At 39.4% G+C, this 19,545-nt stretch overlaps 1 protein-coding gene across 1 annotated transcript in view; it reads right to left on the bottom strand.

The window, feature by feature from the left end:
• Nucleotides 1–445: 445 nt before the first annotated feature.
• Nucleotides 446–19,545, bottom strand: part of IDH1 (isocitrate dehydrogenase (NADP(+)) 1) — a 21,051-nt gene continuing 1,951 nt past the window's right edge. Inside the window, exons 2-9 of the mRNA XM_032211361.1 lie at nucleotides 16,133–16,260; nucleotides 14,691–14,982; nucleotides 13,962–14,067; nucleotides 8,614–8,791; nucleotides 7,649–7,800; nucleotides 3,011–3,151; nucleotides 2,288–2,450; nucleotides 446–1,204 (exon numbers count right to left, since the gene is read on the bottom strand). Of these exons, the coding sequence (XP_032067252.1) occupies nucleotides 1,111–1,204; nucleotides 2,288–2,450; nucleotides 3,011–3,151; nucleotides 7,649–7,800; nucleotides 8,614–8,791; nucleotides 13,962–14,067; nucleotides 14,691–14,982; nucleotides 16,133–16,254 (1,248 nt within the window). The 5' untranslated portion in view covers nucleotides 16,255–16,260 and the 3' untranslated portion in view covers nucleotides 446–1,110. The remainder of the gene's footprint in view (nucleotides 1,205–2,287; nucleotides 2,451–3,010; nucleotides 3,152–7,648; nucleotides 7,801–8,613; nucleotides 8,792–13,961; nucleotides 14,068–14,690; nucleotides 14,983–16,132; nucleotides 16,261–19,545) is intronic.

The raw sequence follows: 19,545 nt of genomic DNA, 5'->3' as shown, positions 1-19,545 counted from the left end.
CCAATTCCACAGTAATGGTGATTTTATGAAAACCTAATGAAAATGTTTTTAAATAATGCTATGATTTTTTTAAAAAAAAGTCAATGAAATTTAAAAAAAGGAAAGTGCTTCAATATCAGACAAAATCCCTACCACCCACCATGAAAGCTGGAACGCCCACTAGTGGGTGGTAGGGACCAGGTTGACTACCACTGGCCTACGCTATAGAAAAGTTGAATGTAATCTGCACTTCCCAATTTTTTCCAGGTTCCTAGGGGACAAGAGATGCTCATACTTACATATCAAGACGTAACTATTGCATTCTTATATAAGAGCTAGATCTTAGTCTGGTTTAAAACTTGTAAAGCCTTTTTAAACTGAACATTCTATATCCTTTCAAGTGGCATAATAAATGTGCAAGTTGCTGGATTTTAAGTTACAGTTCACAGACCACAGGACACAAGGATGGGTATTAGTGTTTATTTCCTGCTTTAAAAATCAATGTTACCACCAATCCAAATTGGGTGACAAGTTAGTTTGAAATGCTCCGTCTTAAGCTACATGTGCAAGCAAAAAAGCGGCTTTTTTTCTCTTTAGTCAGCTCCCAGATGTAAGGAAATTCAAGGATTGTTTCTGCCTGTACTGTGTTATAAGGCTATGCCATAGTAAAGCTTCCTCTAAAACTTCTTCCCCACCACAAGTAATTAAAATCCTCTTCTAACATTGCCCATATCAAGCTGGATGTTTTTCAATTTTGTTAGAATGGTTTGTCAGAAGTATTTTCTGCATTCTGAATATAATCTAATGAGTTAGAAAGTAAAATTCTTTAAAATGACTTAATTTAGAGCCCATTCCCCTTAAACAAATACTAATTCCCCTAATTCCTGACCAGGAAAAAGCTATTTTCCATAGAGAGACAAACATCACTTCTGCTGTTACCTGTGCCTTTTCCTCTCTCAACATTACAGAAAGCTAGAGGTGAGAGAGTTTGATCATTACAAGGTTCAGGTTGATTGCTTACTGTTTGAAGTGCTACCCTTATTTCTTTTATGTATATATACATGATACATAATATAGTCGCCCATCCACGAGACAGTTGTCTTTCCAGAGCAAATACTTCAAGGCCAGCTCTTACAGTCTTGGCTGAGAAGATAATTTTGTCTTCAGGTTTTCAGCAAGTTTATCCATGAATTCAAATGTGTTCAAATAATCAGGGCGTTTCACACTGCGATTAACAAAAAGCAAAATAATCGTGTAAATTTAAGAGTATAAAAAAATCCTCTTAATAAGGTAACTATTTTTTATACAGGCAGGCCTTGACTTACAACAATTTGTTTAGTGACCGTTAGAAGTTACAGTGGTCCTGAAAAAAAGTGACGTATGACCATTTTTCACACGCCCGTTGCAACATCTCTATGGTCGCGTGATCAAAATCCAGATATTTGGCAACTGATTGTCCTAGGGCAGTGTTTCTCAACCTTGGGAACTTGAAGATGTCCGGACTTCAACTCCCAGAATTCCCCAGCAAATGCTGGCTGGGGAATTCTGGGAGTTGAAGTCCGGACATCTTCAAGTTGCCAAGGTTGAGAAACACTGCCCTAGGGTTATGTGATCACATTTTATGACCTGACAAGCAAAATCAACGAGGAATCCCGATTCACATAACAGCCATGTTAACTATCTTAACAGCAATTCAGTTAACAGTGCCAAGAAAGGTCGTAAAATGGATTAAAAATTCATTTAACTGTCTTAGCAACAGAAATTTTGGACTCAATTGTTGTAAGTGAAGGAAAACCTGTAACCAATGGGTACATGAGTTTTACATTTTCAATAAACTGTGTTAGATGTAATTTAGTTTATCTGGGTTTTTTTTGTGGGTGAAACTCTTAAAAACTCATACTTAGCAGTTTGAAAAATTTCTTGACTTTGTATTTGTAGCTAAACCACATAAAGAGGTTATCTTTCAAATGCTAGTTACACCAGCAGCTCATACAGACGTAAATCTTTCTTAAAATACAGAAGAGACATTGGCTGCAACTGATCTTGAAAAAGCATTGCAATCATTAGATTTTATAATGTAGTTCTGTCTCCAATTTTTTAAATGATTTTAATTTGATTTTTATTATTAGACAATTAGGGTTAAAAAAATTAGTATTAGTATTTTAAAAAAAATCCCATAAACAGATACGACATTTTAGCCACCCAGAGTCCTTTCTGTGAGATGGATGGCCTACACATTCATTAAATAACTAAATAAATTCTAAAACATTTTAAATATTGTGGTATTTCGCTGAAACAGATCACTTACTTCGGCAGCCCTTTAATGCAAGCAGACAAGTCTTTTGTCATGAAACCAGCTTCAATAGTCTCTACACAGACTTCCTCCAAGGCTGAAGCAAAATTCTGGAGGTCTTTGTTGTTATCTAATTTTGCTCTATGAGCTAGCCCTCTGGTCCAGGCAAAGATGGATGCTAGGAAGAGAGGAAGAGAGAACTCAATTAACAACACTGCTCAAATACACATCTGTATTGCCTACATTTCCCCCCCCTTTAATACTCTCAGTCTAAACTAGAACCTAACAGTCTATGTTGATTGTTCAGTTTGACTATTGATAGCATTCACTGAAGTAATTCCACTTTGTTCTTCAGCAGATTTGAGAGAGTAGCCTGTGGTTACATTGCCACAAAGTTGTAAGAATTCTACTTCCCATACTCTGAATCTCTTCCCTTGAATAGTGTTCATAAAATTAACGCCAGTGAAATAATTAGAGACTGGTTGAAGATTGTTCCAATCCTGGAAGCAAGTTTGGCTTCTACATTTATTTTAACACCATAAATGATGTAGCAATAGCCACATACATAATGTAAACATTCCATATTTTTTAATGTAATCTGATAGGTCCACAATATTAATTTTGAGTCCGTGTTTTTGCTAATAGTCCTTTATGATTTCAAGGGTTCATTGGATCTATTTTGTGACATTCGTTTAAGAAACTATCCGGGTTAGACTGGGAACGGTGGAATCCACTCACCTATGGGATTGGTGGAGGTCTCTTGGCCTTTCTGATGCAGGCGATAGTGACGGGTCACTGTGCCATGAGCAGCTTCAGCCTCAACCGTTTTGCCATCAGGGCATATCAAGACACTTGTCATCATCCCCAACGATCCATAACCTAGGCAGGAGAATGAACTAGGGAATTAGTCTACTTGAAAATATATCACTCCCTTGTTTGGCAACTCTGGACCCCAGCATCTTTAAGAAGCAGACAGGAAACCCAACTAACCTGACTATTTATTTTTATCTAAAATGCTAGGAAGGCTATCAATTTGGTGGGGGGGGGGGGGGGGAAGAGCCGAGGTGGCGCAGTGGTTAGAGTGCAGCACTGCAGGCTACTTCAGCTGACTGCAGTTCTGCAGTTCGGCTGTTCAAATCTCACCGGCTCAGGGTTGACTCAGCCTTCCATCCTTCCCAGGTGGGTAAAATGAGGACCCGGATTGTTGTTGGGGGTGATATGCTGACTCTGTAAACTGCTTAGAGGGGGCTGAAAGCCCTATGAAGCGGTATAAGTCTAACTGCTATTGCTATGATTATCTGGCATTACTGCTAACTGTTCTTGTTATCAGATGGAAAGTGAACTTTTTAACAATTTCATTCTTATTTAAGGATTTTTAAAATACCATTAATCTCCTTTTTTATTTTGGTTTTAGTTTAGTAAGGGCTGATTTACATATACAGTTTTCCAATTCAAGGATAAAAAAAGGTTGTTACACTAAACCTGATTTGATTCAAACAGAAATTTGATGTGTGCTTTTGGATTTCACATATAAATTTTATAGGCAAAAAAATACCTTTGCAGTAAGAAATTAGCAAATTTAGTATCACACAATAATTGTGTGTTACCCCTGCTCCCCAAAGTGAGTAGTCTTCACTTGGAAGATGTAGCATATAAACCAGGCTTCAGACATTGACAAATCCAAAGGAATCAGCAGTATTAAGGGAAGAGGTGATGTAGACCAAATGCTGAATTTTCAATGTTTATATTATTCTCAACAATGTACTATTATAATTACAAGCTGAAGCTGCCTAATAAATTATATACAAAGCTACTTCTGTCAAGACTTCTGTAAACTTCCTGAATACGTTAATTGTATAGTTTTAATGGTCAACATTAAGAAAATCCATATGGTTGCCCGATAATTTTGTAACAACGCACTCTTAACATGAGCTACATACTGCCATTCCTTCCCTTTTCAAACAAGGTTAGCTCCTTAACTAACAGTGACATACAGGTAGACCCCAACTTACAACAGTTCATTTAGTGACTGTCCAAAGTTATGACAGCATTAAAAAAAGTTGTTGGAATTCATTCCGGGTGTTTGCGTGCAGGGCAGTTTCTGCTGTCTGAAACACACATACACAGGGATGCAAAAACATCATAACTCACTATGCAGCCTCATGTAACAAGAACTATGTGAGCCAGCTACTCCCACACATGCCCTTTCTCCCCCCTATGCTGTGCTGTAACTTTCTATTCCCCCTCTCCCCCACCCAATGCCATGCAGCTTGTAATCTTCTGTTCCCCCTTTGCCCACCCTTTGCCATGATGTGATTTTCTATTGGTTTATTTGTAGAATGCTGTGAACTTTTCATTAGTTTACTTGTGCCATGTGTGATTATATATGTCTTTTGATACGCTCCTTTTTGATGACGCTGTAACTAACTTTTTCTAATAAAAGAGCCCTTCGATGATCATTCGAAGCCTTTTGCTCATCCCGAGGAATTTCGTCTGGTGTTTTCCTTTTGATTAGGCAAGGACACATGAGCAGCCCACCAGGGTGGCGACAACGCCGCAAAAAGTGACTTAGGACAGTTTTCCACATTTAAACTGTTGCAGCATCCTCAGGATCGTGTGATCAAAATTCAAATGCTAGGCAACTGACTCATGATGGTTGCGGTATCCTGGAGTCACGTGATCAACTTCTGCAACCGTCTGACCATCAAAGTTAATGGGGAAGACCGATTCACTTAAACCATTTCACTAACTTAACAACAAATCACAGTGACTCGTTTAATGGCCTCTACAAGAAAGGTTGTAAAATGGGGCAAAATTCACTTAAGAGATTCACTTAACAACTGCCTCCCAGCAACAGAAATCTGGGGCTCAATTGTGATAGTACGTCGAGGACTACCTGTATTTGGAATAATACTGTTAGCGAGAGCACCTATAAGTACAGTATTACCTTGCATCCTTCTTTTACAAATTTGAGTAAGATAGTTGAAGTTCTGGAGCATACTGCAGTTCAGCATCATTGCCTAGGTGGGATGATGATAATCTACATCAGCTGTTTGCTAGTGCTTACAACTTATTTGCCTTTCTATGTAATTTAAATTCCCAGAACTTGGTACTACCTAGTCAAACCTAGCTGATCTTGAGAAAGATAAACAACAGAGAGACTGATTGCTCCTTGGATACAAGTCTTAAGGATATAGGCTAGATAAAGAAGCAGGAAAAAAAAAAAAGCATTCTACATTATGACAATGGCTATCTTCAAGAAAATACATGGACAGATCCATGTTGACATCAGGAGTGAATTTTGGATTGAAGGAGTCTACATTTCATGAAGTTTAAGCATGAAAAACAGATTCAGGACATAGGTTCTCTCTAAATCTCTGATAGGCCACAAAGCCTATTTGAAAGCCATAAAGGGAATTATTAAAATACCTGGAAATAAATTGTATTAGGTAGGTAGGTAGGTAGTTTTATTTATATGCCGCCCTTTTCCCTGGGGGGACTCAGGGCGGCTTACAGTTCAAAAGGAAGGGAGGACATACAAATTAAACATATTTTAATAGTAAAAACTATTACCATAGTTTTTGTCATTAAGTTAATTTAAAATGTCATATTCTTTGGAATATAATATGGAGTCTAAAAGGCATTCTCATCTATTGAGAATATTGTACTTCTAAATGTACACATGCAACAGTTACATTCTATCAAATTCTTTAATAAGAACCTGTTTATTCAAAAGTATTTTAACCTATACTTAACATCTATTTAAAATGTTAGACTTCAAGGAAATATGGGGACCAAATGTTCTAATGCAGAATAATCCGTATAGTCCATTGAATCTTCAAATGCAAGATGGTAGCAACATTTACAAAAATTGAAAGTGGCACATTTAGAATTATTTATTCTTAATATTTCAAATTTCTAGGCCAGTGGTTCCCAAACTTGGCAACTTTAACACTTGTGGACTTCAACTCCCAGAATTCTCCAGCCAGCAGAGAAGAATTATGGGAGTTGAAGTCCACAAGTCTTAAAGTTGCCAAGTTTGGGAACCACTGTTCTAGGCCATCCAGTTTCAATAACTCTGGTTGGCTAAATATTTAAATTACAAAAACTCAAAACCTAAATGTCTTACCATCTAGAGAGCCTCCCCACACATGACCCTCATCCAAGGAGAAAGACCCTGCCCTCTGGAATTGAGGGTCTCCCTAAAATCCAGGTAGATTCCAACTTGATGGCATTCTAGAGGGCCTTAAAAGCCTGGATCTTCTAGATCAGTGTTTCTCAACCTTGGCCACTTGAAGATGTCTGGACTTCAACTCCCAGAATTCCCCAGCCAGCATTCGCTGGCTGGGGAATTCTGGGAGTTGAAGTCCAGACATCTTCAAGTGGCCAAGGTTGAGAAACACTGTTCTAGATTTTGGGCCCTTGCTGAGTATATGATTCCTGTTCTATATAATGACTGGATTTGCCGTTTGTATAATGTTTTATGTTGAATGTTACTTATACAGTATATTATCTACTATTCTTGAGTGCCAATCTGGATTTGAATGATACCTAAATTGAATGAATCAATCCATTAAAAAAAACACTCTTTGAAAGACTGGCAAGATAGACGCCACTGAATTTCCAAGGCATACGATTCCAGAAGGAAAGAACTACAATAGAAAAGGAGCAGAGAGTTCCCAACCCCATGAGTATTAGGTGTACTGCTTAATTGATTGCCTTAGGAGCACAGCAACTCTTAACAGATTTTCCAGAATTGGCGGAAAGTATCAGAAAGTCACTTAATAAGTAATTTGTAGGGCTTTCATGAATTGGGAGAGCAGGAGGAAAGAATAAAAGCAGCTATTGCCTTCCTATCTAGGCATTCGGTTGGCCTTTGGTGAAATACTGCATTGAGCTGACTTTATAAGACAGAAATAAACACTGATTCCGTTTATATTTTTAGTTATTCTGTGCAAAGCCATACATCTGGCTAGTTCGTGACCCGTCAAAACCACGTTCCACAAAAGCGCGGTCGACGAAAGCGCGTATGTGACGTCATCACAGCGCGATGAAAAAGATCGAAAAATTGAAATAAAAATTAAATTACAGCAAGCCGATTCACATAAAGGTAAGGGTTAGGGTTAGGGTTAGGGTTAGGTTAAGGGTTAGGGTTAGGTTTAGAGCGTTAGCGTTATGTTTAGCGTTAGGTTAAGGGTTAGGTTTGGGGGGGTTAGGGTAAGGTTTTCGCTTTATTTTTACATTTTTCGATCTTTTTCGTCGCGCTGTGATGACGTCACATACGGCTTTCGTCGACCGCGCTTTTGTCTACCGTGGTTTTGTGGTGGAACCGGCTAGTTATCACCAAAATCAACGCATTAGAGATATTAAACATACCTTGGGCAACTGAGTCAGACTGCACATCACCATCATAGTTCTTGCACGCCCAGATAAATCCTCCCTCAGACTTTAGGGCTTGGGCCACCATGTCATCAATGAGTCGGTGCTCGTACCAGATGTTTTTGGCCTCAAACTTTGACTTGTACTCTCTGGAGGGAAAAGAGAACTGAACGTTATCTGTGTTTTGTCACAGATCTGGCATATCTCATGCTTTCAAAAGTCTTCCCATAAAAAGTAAGCAAGAGAGGAACTTTCAATTCTTTCACTACAACATTTTCTTTCTGTATTTAATGTCATCTGGGAGACGGCATTTTATCTGAGCAAGCAACTTTTTTTTTTCAATATAGTGAGAACTGTTTGAAGCAACTAAGAACAAGATTGGGAAAATAAGTTAGTCTCATTCACAAACTTTGCAAACTACTCGTGCACAGCAAATATACCGCACCTTTGCTGCTAACTTCCTAATTCAACATTGTTTAATTTAAAGAGCATATAAACATTAATGTGAATATTCACCTATTACTGTCAATAAGCACAGGTTGTAGAAATAGGGTTCTAGAAAACATCCTGATTTGCAAATTAACATCAAGCACAATCAGCTTTCTGGAGTAAAAAACGGATGCTTGGAATAAAGGAACTGCCATATAGAGGGATGCAAAGTAATTATATTTGTATGTGTGTTTGTGTGTGATCAGGGAACTAAATATGCACCCATATATCTACTGTACAGAGGATTTTAAAAAATGGGGCTGCTTATGAGAATCCCCAAAAGCAGTTTTCTTAATTTTATATTCGTAATCCTTCTGTTCATAGTTTAATATGCACAATTGGTTCAGTATCTTCTGCATTTAATTTTGAAGAAGCCGGGAATTAATACTCCCATTACGAAAGCTTTAAAAAAAAATAGTGATTTTTCTAAGAGGTAGCCCTGCAAGTGAAAATATGTAATAAAGTATTATTACTTGTCGTAGATTTCCTGAAAGATATCCTTAAAACGCCCATCGTATTTTTTCAAAATGGTATTTTTGGTGCTCATATAGAGAGGCCAGGCTTTAGACAATGCCATCTGGAAAGAACTGTGGGCAAAGTCCTTGATGGATTGGTCAAGGTTAAACATCCCCAGAGCCACACCTCCGCAGCCTGTATCACCGGAAAGAGAAGTAGGAAGAGAGCATGTAACCAAACTTTTGCTTCATGACAGCACAAGAATTCACTGATTTTTTCTTTCTTTCATATGAATAGTATTTTCAAGAGTTGAATGATAACCAATTCATGTCACTAGTCTAGTGCATATTAGCTATCATAGATGAAAATGTCTTTTTGTCATGTAATCATAAGGCTCCAAATACAGACAACAAGACTCCACTACATGTATTATCAAGTTGCTCATGGATATCCATTATTATTACTGTATATATTGCAGAGTAGTTTGGCTGTCAATTTACCAGCTCTGTTGTAGGACATGATCGCATGCTTCCCAAAGTACATAGCAATAGCAGTTAGTTAATTCCTAAGTTTCTAACAGTATTCCTGTAAAATAGACCAGGGTTACTCCCAATTGTTCCCTTTGGATCAGTTAGACTTATATACCGCTTCATAGGGCTTTCAGCCCTCTCTAAGCGGTTTACAGAGTCAGCATATCGCCCCCACAGTCTGGGTCCTCATTTCACCCACCTCGGAAGGATGGAAGGCTGAGTCAACCTTGAGCCGGTGAGATTTGAACCGCTGAACTGCAGATAACAGTCAGCTGAAGTGGCCTGCAGTACCCTAACCACTGCGCCACCTCGGCCACCTCATAGGAGGTCGAACTGGCTTCGCACCACAAGGACAAGTGGCTCTTCATGCAGCATTATCCAAGGCCCCTTCCCTTCCTTGAGCCACCTCATAAATGGTTGACACAACTGGGAAAGTTCAGAACTGCAGAAACCTAATTGCCTGTATGGGCCACCAACGCATCTCCCATCAAAAGTGGTACCTGTTTATCTACTATAGAATATTTTTTTTCGAACTGTTAGGCGGACAGAAGTTGAGATGTGTGATAGGAGCTCACCCCGACACACAGTACTAGAACTAGCCGAGTTGGCACAGTGGTTAGGGTGCAGTACTGAAGAGGCCACTTCAGCTGACTGTTATCTGCAGTTCGGCGGTTCTAATCTCACCGGCTCAAGGTCGACTCAGCCTTCCATCCTTCCGAGGTGGGTGAAATGAAGACCCAGACTGTGGGGGCGATATGCTGACTCTGTAAACTGCTTAGGGAGGGCTGAAAGCCCTATGAAGCGGTATATAAGTCTAACTGCTATTGCTATTGCTAACTTGAACCACTGGAACAGACCATCTCCAGTGTCATCAAGCCACTGTGCAACCGCGCCTCCCTTCCTATTCAAGATTCCAAGTCAGAAAGAATAAAACAAAAAGTGCAGGAATTAGAATTCACTTGCTTGTCATGTGAAATCTTTTTTAATCCGCTAAAGTTTGCAGCCAAAAAAACATCAGGCCCCTCATTTCCTCTTAATCTGTAGCAAATTATTAAATGCATCTGAAGCTACAATCGTTTTGGCCATTTGAATCCTGTTGAACTCTGAAAAGGAACATGCCACTGACGAGCAGAATTAGAACCAATATGAAGAAAGGCTATGCTGAGCAAGAACCGGTTTCCAAAATTATGCAGAACAGATCAGACTGAGGAGTTTCAGTAAAAAAGGCCTCCTGTATTCAGAAACCAATTTCTAGCTGGTGTGATAAACTTATAGCAATAGCAGTTAGACTTATATACCGCTTCATAGGGCTTTCAGCCCTCTCTAAGCAGTTTACAGAGTCAGCATATTGCCCCCAACAACAATCTGGGTTCTCATTTTACCCACCTCGGAAGGATGGAAGGCTGAATCAACCCTGAGCCGGTGAGATTTGAACAGCCGAACTGCAGAACTGCAGTCAGCTGAAGTAGCCTGCAGTGCTGCATTTAACCACTGCGCCACCTTGGCTCTGGGCTCTTATACTGGACTCATCCAAAATGCTCCTACCATTACAAAGGTTGCAGCATCTTGTAGTCGTGACCGCTATTTGCAACCTCAGATGCTTCCAACAAGCAAATTGGGGGAGCTGATTTTGCTTAATGACCACATGACTCATTTAACAACCATGTGATTTGCTTAACAACTAGGGTAAAAATCTTCATAAAATCAGATCCAGTCACATAACTCGCTTAGTGGCTGCATCGCTTAGGGATAAACATTCTGACCCCAATTGTGGTTGTGTGGAGAATTACTTGTATTTCTTGTGATGAAGGTAGGAAGTTTCTGTGTTATTTTTTTTACTTTCTATTTCTTTATTTTTCCCTTTCTTTTCTACAGCTTTTTATTTTTTCAGTTTGTATTAGTTTTTATTCAAGTTATAGTCTAATAAAATTACAATGAAATGAAATTAATTAGTAACATCTACAAAGAAAAAAACTCCAAAATGTTCAAAAAAGTAACAAAATGCAAAGGTAAAGCCCAGAAATGAACATTACTATAGCAATATGATCCAAAGGGAACAATTGGGAGTAACCCTGGTCTATTTTACAGGAATGCTGTTAGAAACTTAGGAATTACTACCCGGAAGCTGTTAAAATTATGGCCTCTAATTGCCAAGTTGAGAAGCATGTAATTATATTAACTGAGAATGAAATATAAAGATATAATATGCCTGGAGTTTTTTCAGTCACGCACCAGCCTGTACTTGTCACTCAATACAAGTTGGCACACAGTCTACAACTGTTTATTCATGGCTCCAATGTAAAGCAGTATGCACACACTAGAGCAATTTTATTGGCTGTGCCATAACCATCAATTGTTCTTTATTTCACAATGCATATTTTATTAAGTTGCACAGATACGAAACATTGCATGTCTACTAGTTAATACAATCATATCCTGCTGATTAAGGGACAAATATACAGGAAATGTGAAAGGAATTTGGCTCATAGGTTATATAAATGAAACGTGCTCTACATGGGGCAGCCCTTGAAGAGTATTCGGCGACTTCAGCTTGTCCAGAATGCAGCCGCGCGAGCGATTGTGGGTGCACCTAGGTACACCCACGTCACACCTATCCTCCGCGAGCTGCACTGGCTGCCTATTGGTCTCCGGATACGCTTCAAGGCGCTAGTCGTCACTTATAAAGCCCTTCATGGTATTGGACCTGGGTACTTGAGAGACCGCCTGCTGCCGATCACCTCCCAAAGACCGATTAGATCCCACAGATTAGGCCTCCTCCGAATTCCATCCGCCGGCCAATGTCGACTGGCGACTACCCGGAGGAGAGCCTTCTCTGTGGCTGCTCTGACCCTTTGGAACGAACTCCCTGTGGAGATTCGCACCCTCACCACCCTCCAGGCCTTCCGCAAAGCCCTTAAAACCTGGCTGTTCCAACAGGCCTGGGGCTAATGAGTCTTGTCCCTTCCTCGAATGGTATGGTTGTTGTGTGCTTTTAAACTATGGTACTGTTTTTGTTTGTCTTTTTATTCCTTATTTGTACCCCCCCCCCTTGACTTGGGTTGTGAGCCGCCCTGAGTCCCCTTCGGGGAAAAGGGTGGCATACGAATGTAATAAATTCAATTCAATTCAATTCAATTATTTACATAAAGGCCAGAAAGCAATAAAGCAATTATATTATTTCCCACAGAGACTCTGTAGTATCAATCTAAAATATTCTTGGCCATCACAAATAAAAATAAAGAATCTGGCCACAATGTTGTGGGTAGATGAGTGTAAGCTTCTCTCACTTCAGAGATTAGCATTTCCAAGGAATCTGATTATGAAGACTCTTATTTGTGACTATTTGCTCTAAGCATTTTCCAGATTTGTCTCTAAAGCATCCTTTCCCAATCAATCTACTTTTAATGTAGTTTAAAGACAGCTTTCACGAATTCCAATCACAGATCAGACTTGTTCAGAATTATGGGAATCGTCATAACTCAACGACCAACAAGACTCACAGGTTGGGCCTCCTCCGGGTGCCGTCGACCGGACAATGCCGGCTGGCGGCCCCCCGGGGGAGGGCCTTCTCTGTAGCTGCGCCGGCGCTGTGGAACGATCTACCCATAGAGATCCGGATCCTTACCACCCTCCCGGCCTTCCGTAAAGCCACTAAGACCTGGCTCTTCCGGCAGGCCTGGGGCTGTTGATCAATGTCCAGTCCCACTTAGACAGAATCAATGGTGTGTAATTTTAACAATTGTACTTTTTATCTTTAAATTTTTAAATGCTTTTTATCTCGTTTGTAAGCTGCCCAGAGTCCCAAGGGAGTGGGCGGCATACAAATTTTATTAAATTGAAATTGAAGTATTGGGAAAGACTCTTTGAAAAGGACCTGGAAAGCTTGTGAAGATTTCCTTTACCAAGCATACATTAGAATACTTCAGTATCTCCTTCTCTTCTCTTTTTTTTTTAAGTATAGGCATTGCAGAATAATATATGAATTGTGTGTAAGAATTGTAGAAACTCTTCAAGCTATATTTAACTTCGTTAGATTTGGCATGGTTATCCACTCCAGAAAACTCTATATTGCTTTATAAAGTAAGTCAGATTTATATGCATGAGGTTTCACAACCACTGTTCCAACAGGTTTCACTATCACTGAAGTCAGTTTTATAGCTATTCGTGTAACATCAAAGCAATCTTGGATCACTCTAATTTTCATCTGTTTTTTCCACTGAAGAAAGAGGTGGAGGTAGTGAAAAGGATAATAGTGATAATAGGATAATAGACAATAGTGATAACAGTATCCATTTAAAAATCTGGGAAAATTACTTTCTGCATATTTCTTACACTAATCACCAAGCACTGATTTTATGAGAAGGCAACAATGAGATTTCTCATCCATCCAGAGGAGTGATGGTTAGTTTCAAATCCATATTGTTATTGATCCCTCTACATTTACAATTGGCCAAATAGTACTTTATAGAGGCTTAAGACATAACTGATTCCAGTTGCTAATCTCGATTATGGAGCCCACTTCTTCCATTATTTAGTAGTTTTACCCTCAAGGGCCAATTATCAAATTCAGTGTTTCTCAACCTTGTCAACTTGAAGATGTCTGGACTTCAACTCCCAGAATTCCCCAGCCAGCATTCGCGAATGCTGGCTGGGGAATACTGGGAGTTGAAGTCCAGACATCTTCAAGTTGACAAGGTTGAGAAACACTGATCTAATCCATACAAAAGCCTACAGGAAGATAACTGATTAGTTTACTGTCATTTCTTATAGCCCTCACCAATTTTTCACAGACAGCCATTTTTTGATCGACGGTTTCTTTCATTCAAAATACCTACTTTCAAAATTATGGATCAAATAAGTTACAGGTTTGCCTCCATCCGCTGGTGTGTAGGTCATCTCTACTTTTCCAGGGCCAGGGACCACAAAATCTGTAGCTCTGTACTACAAAACAGAAACAGTACCAGTTTTGATCAAACATTCTTCTACACAGAACCTGTCGTAATGTGCCCTATGTGTTTGGAAACAATTTCTGTTGCTGTGCAAGATAACTCCTTGAATGGCTTTCTATAGTGAAACTGGCAACTTCAATGCTCTTTTGAAAAAGGGCTCAAACTATTTTAATCATTCGCCAAACTTGCAATTTGCTACTCATCTATTCTAACCTAAATGCTATTATATGCGTGCTTTATCACAATTAATATAATGTTGTAAACCGGATTGCATTTTTCTCCCCACTACATATATTCTCTAATCAAAATTTCTAATGGTGGTAATAGCAATAGCAGTTAGACTTATATACCGCTTCATAGGGCTTTCAGCCCTCTCTAAGCGGTTTACAGAGTCAGAATATCGCCCCCAACAATCCGGGTTCTCATTTTACCCACCTCTGAAGGATGGAAGGCTGAGTCAACCTTGAGCCGGTGAGCTTTGAACCGCTGAACTGCTGAACTAGCAGTCAGCTGAAGTGACCTGCAGTGCTGCACTCTACCCACTGCGCCACCTCGGCTCTTTAAAAAGTCATGTAAGTTAAAGGATAAACATAAAATATTGTTCAAGATACTCACTTGGTCACCAAAAGCATGACGGCCAATAATAATAGGTTTTTTCCATCCAGACACTAATCGGGGGATGTTTTTGCAGATAATGGCTTCTCTGAAGACAGTGCCCCCCAAAATGTTTCGAATGGTTCCGTTAGGTGATTTCCACATCTGTTTTAGCTTGAACTCTTCCACACGCTTCTCATCAGGGGTGATTGTGGCACACTTGATCCCTACATTGTACTTCTTTATAGCGTTAGCAGCTTCCACTGTAACCATGTCATCGGTTGCATCACGATTTTCGATGCCCAAATCATAGCTGCAAAGAAAATCCCCAATAAATGACATTTCACCATAACCCCATAGTCACTTCATTCACTCCATCTCCCAGATTTATACCATACTAAGAAACTTTTGAAAACATCCCTGGAAAGGAGGCAAGATCTGGCCACAGAAATCCATGGAGAATCCCAAGATTTAAGCCCAATGAAGGCAACGCACTAATAAACACAAGAACAAATGGTGACCATTCAGCTAATTTGGTTAATTTAAAGCCACAAGACAGCCTTGGAAACAGCTGGCCTTCGCAACAGCATCTGAATGAATGCTGGCAATGTGAAAACAGATTCTTATCTTAAGGCCAGTTCATATACCTGAACCTTCCAGTTTTAAAGTAAAGTCTTGGCTAGGGAATACCACAATTTGAAGAGCAAGGAGGCAGTTTTGAAAATATACACATAAAATATAGTGTTATTTCTTTAGACTTTTTCTACATGGGGCTGCCCCTGAAAAGTGTTCGGAGACTACAATTAGTCCAGAATGCAGCCGCGCGAGCGATGCTGGGTGTTCCAAGATACACCCACCTTACACCTATCCTCCGTGAGCTGCACTGGCTCCCTATCGGTCTCCGAGCGCGATTCAAGGTGCTGGTCATTACCTTTAAAGCCCTACATGGCCTAGGATCCGGATATCTGCGAGACCGTCTTCTGCCGCATACCTCCCAACGGCCGATAAGATCGCACAGGGTGGGCCTTCTCCAGGTGCCGTCAGCCAGACAATGTCGGCTGGCGGCTCCCCGGGGGAGGGCCTTCTCTGTAGCCGCTCCGACCCTATGGAATGAACTACTCCCAGAGATCCGGACCCTATCCACTCTCATGGCCTTCTGAAAGGCTATTAAAACCTGGCTATTCTGGCAGGCTTGGGGCTGTTGACCTCTTGACCGAGGTCCAGCCCCGATTAGACTGGGTGCATGATGTGCTTTCTTTTAATCTGTTTTCCTCCGTTGTTTTTAACTCTTCACTTTTTAAAATTTATTTTCTGTAAGCCGCCCGGAGTCCTTCGGGATTGGGCGGCCTATAAATTTATTAAATCAAATCAAATCAAGTACCAGAACTAACACTTAACAAAAATACACATATTTTACACATACACATATAAGCTACATTTCCCCCTCAGTATAGAAGATATACCTGTGAAGATCCAGATCCAGGTAGGGAAAGATCAGCTTCTCCTTAATCAGCTCCCATATCACACGGGTCATTTCATCCCCTTGCATCTCAACCACAGAGCCTCCATTGATTTTTTTAGACATTGTAAGCTAATAGGAAGGAAACACAGGAAGTTCTGATTCATCTCCAGCTCAACTTTTTAATGAAGCCCAGAATCTACTCTTAAAGCAAGTTAATTCAGTGTACATGTTTTGTACTTCTTCTATATGCTTTGTGTATCCCGTCCCACAATATCAACCCTGAATTTTTAGTTTCTTTGAATTAAAGATGTACACGTAGATATGAAATTATGATAGGATAGGATATAAAAGAGCAAAATAATCTTCAAAAATTATTGGAGATACATGGAATGTAGTCCCAAGGAATCTGCTTCAATAAGCTATGCATTGAAAGTCTATGATCTATTGGAGATTTCCAACTACAGTACACACAGATCCTATTTGTATAACATCACTAACAGGATCAATAAGAGTGGAGACAACATGTTAAGCAGTGTTTCTCAACCTTGTCAACTTGAAGATGTCTGGACTTCAACTCCCAGAATTCCCCAGCCAGCATTTGCTGCCAAAGTCTTATCAGTGTGTTAATTTACTGTGAATAAATTGTCTAGCAGTAATCTTGTGTCAGCGTGCCTCACCGTACGGAGGGGGGGTCAGAACAGGTAGATTCAGTGATTATTGACACATTGGATACAATATGAATTTTTGGGGGGATAACACTTACAAGATGTGTGTATTGACAACATTTCCATCTGTCAATTACAAAAGGCCACACTGGTTGGATTATCACATATACTATACCAATACAACATCCAATTCTTTTAGGAGGAACTCTTGAGTATGAAGGCCAACACTAGCTAAAGAGCCGTGATTTTACATTTTTGTATGCTGTATATAATAACATTTGCTCAGGTCTTCAGGAAGGACTCGATAAGTGAATAAAAATGCAAAATCCAGGCTAAACATCTGACTGACCAAGCATAGAGATAATTTCAATGTATGTCTCCCACATCTAAGCAACTCTGGGTTAAATAACTTTATTTCCAGACCACCTAATAGCTGAATTATATTACAGATAATATCCAAAAGCTTCATCTGGTGTAAAATGTCCTTAAGAGTGTATGTTACACCTCTGTTTCATGAGCTGCAATATGCTTCCACAAACATTTCAAAGGGCCGGTTTATGGCATGGAATTGGGTTATTTAAGGGATTACTTCTACCTAATTACACTTTCCAAACATATTGGATCTGGAAGAAATGGTATGTTGCAGGTTCCAACTGTGAAGAAGTTCCATTTCACAGGACCCAGGACACGGGTCCTTTTCTGCCATGGCACCTGCCCTTTGGAATATCATCCCCTTTGACATGAGATCTTTACCACCCTTCTAGAACTGGTTATGTAAAAAAAAAAGCCTAGGAATTGCAAGGAAATGGTAATTTGATTAGTTGCCATTGTTTTATAACCTGTTCTGTCTTAACTTTTTATACTAGTATTAATTTTTGTACTTGTCCTTTGAATGTTTTTAAAATTGATTTCATGATTGTTTTGTATGACATTTGTGAGATCGGCAGCCGTATAAGTTTATTAAATAAAATAAAAATGCAGAGCTTGTTCTGATTGACGCTATCGTGTTCCGCATTTTGGAGAAGCCTAAAACATTTGCACTCCAGGCACCTGCTTGTATAGCCAAAACATTGTTTTCCTTTCCTTAATAAAGTTATTTGGCTGCTAAAGGGACTCTCTCTCTATATGTAGTTTCTGAAAATGAGATCCTTCAAAGGAAGATATTCAAGGAAATAAAATGCTCCTACTTGCCCCTTGCCCTTAGTCAACAAAACCATAGCTTTAAAAAGTTCAGTGGCCCATTGATAATCCCCAGAGGTATTTGCTTACGAGTGCTGGTTATGAAAGAGCCATGACTTGGCAATTTTACTTTCAGAAGATATTTAACACTATGCAAGAGTCAATGAAAAGCACATTCTGTAGGCTCCACTCTAAAATAACTTTCCGTAGTACTATACAGTACTACTACTGTACTGCTTGAGCCAGGCTAAAGTCTAATCATATGAGTAAATAAGAAAAGAACATTCCAAAATCATCAAACGGACAGACGTACTTATTTTATTGCTGCAAGATACATTTAAAAAAATAAAAAATAATTACTATTTTCCTTATGGAAAGAGATGTTTGAACATGAAACCAATAAACTGTTAAACGACACTATTAAATATAAATCACAGTTTGTTGCAGAAAGATTATAAATATGATAAACTGTGACAAAACATCATTGTGAAGCAAAGTATTCATTCCGGAATAAGCTTTCAAGATCAATTCCTATCTCCGTCATGTGAGGTTTGAAGTGGAAATGTAACTCATGTTCATATTAGATAGCCCAATTTGTTCCTTATGCCATCTTCTTTTTTGCCATTGCCTTCACTGATAACAGATAAGAGCCTGTGGCCTAATGGCTAAGAAGTTTGCCTAGGATGTAATATAGCCCAGGTTCAAATCCCAGTAAGGGTATGGCTAGCTGATGAGAGCTAAATAGCTATACTAGTCTCCCTTTATTTATTTATCAGCACAAATAAAAACACACACACACACACACACACACACACACACACACACACACACACACATATATATATATATATATATATATATATATATATATATATATATATATATATATATATATATACACATTCAAACTACTAGACTGATGTTTTTGTCATATATGTTTGTGTGGGTATATACACTAATGGTTATCTTTTGAAAGCAGAATGCAACAAAAATTCATTTTAATGCATGCCGATTAGTGTACATATAAAGTGACAATGAAGTTATTTTATTCACATATTTTACTAACCTATCATTTGACCATTGCTGGTTGAACTAACTGTAACTATCAGGGCAGAGCTATTTAATGAAGTCCAAATGAACCATAAAGTGTGGCTTACTGCAAAATGTAAACCTGATTACAGGCATTCAACTTGTGACCATTCTAAGTTACAACGGCACTGAAAAAAAGTGTCTTATGACCATTTTTCCACGCTTACTACCACTGTAGCATCTGCATGGATATGGTCAAAATTCAGATGCTTAGCAACTGGCTCATGTTTATGACGGTTGCACCGTCCCCAGGATCACGCGATCACCTCCTGCAAGCTTCAGACAAGCGAAGTCAATGAGGAATGGCAGATTCACTTAATGTGAACTACTAACTTACTAACAACTGCGGTAATTCACTTAACTATGGCAAGAAAGGGTGTAAAATGGGGTAAACCTCAACAGCCATCTAACTCAGTGGTAGACAACCTGGTTCCAGCTTTCATGGTAGGGGCGGGGGGGGGGGGGTTGCTGTAACTCTGCT

This window comes from Thamnophis elegans, chromosome 1, assembly GCF_009769535.1.
Source record: "Thamnophis elegans isolate rThaEle1 chromosome 1, rThaEle1.pri, whole genome shotgun sequence".
Taxonomy (NCBI): Eukaryota; Metazoa; Chordata; class Lepidosauria; order Squamata; family Colubridae; genus Thamnophis; species Thamnophis elegans.
This window is presented reverse-complemented; position numbering and strand designations above follow the sequence as displayed.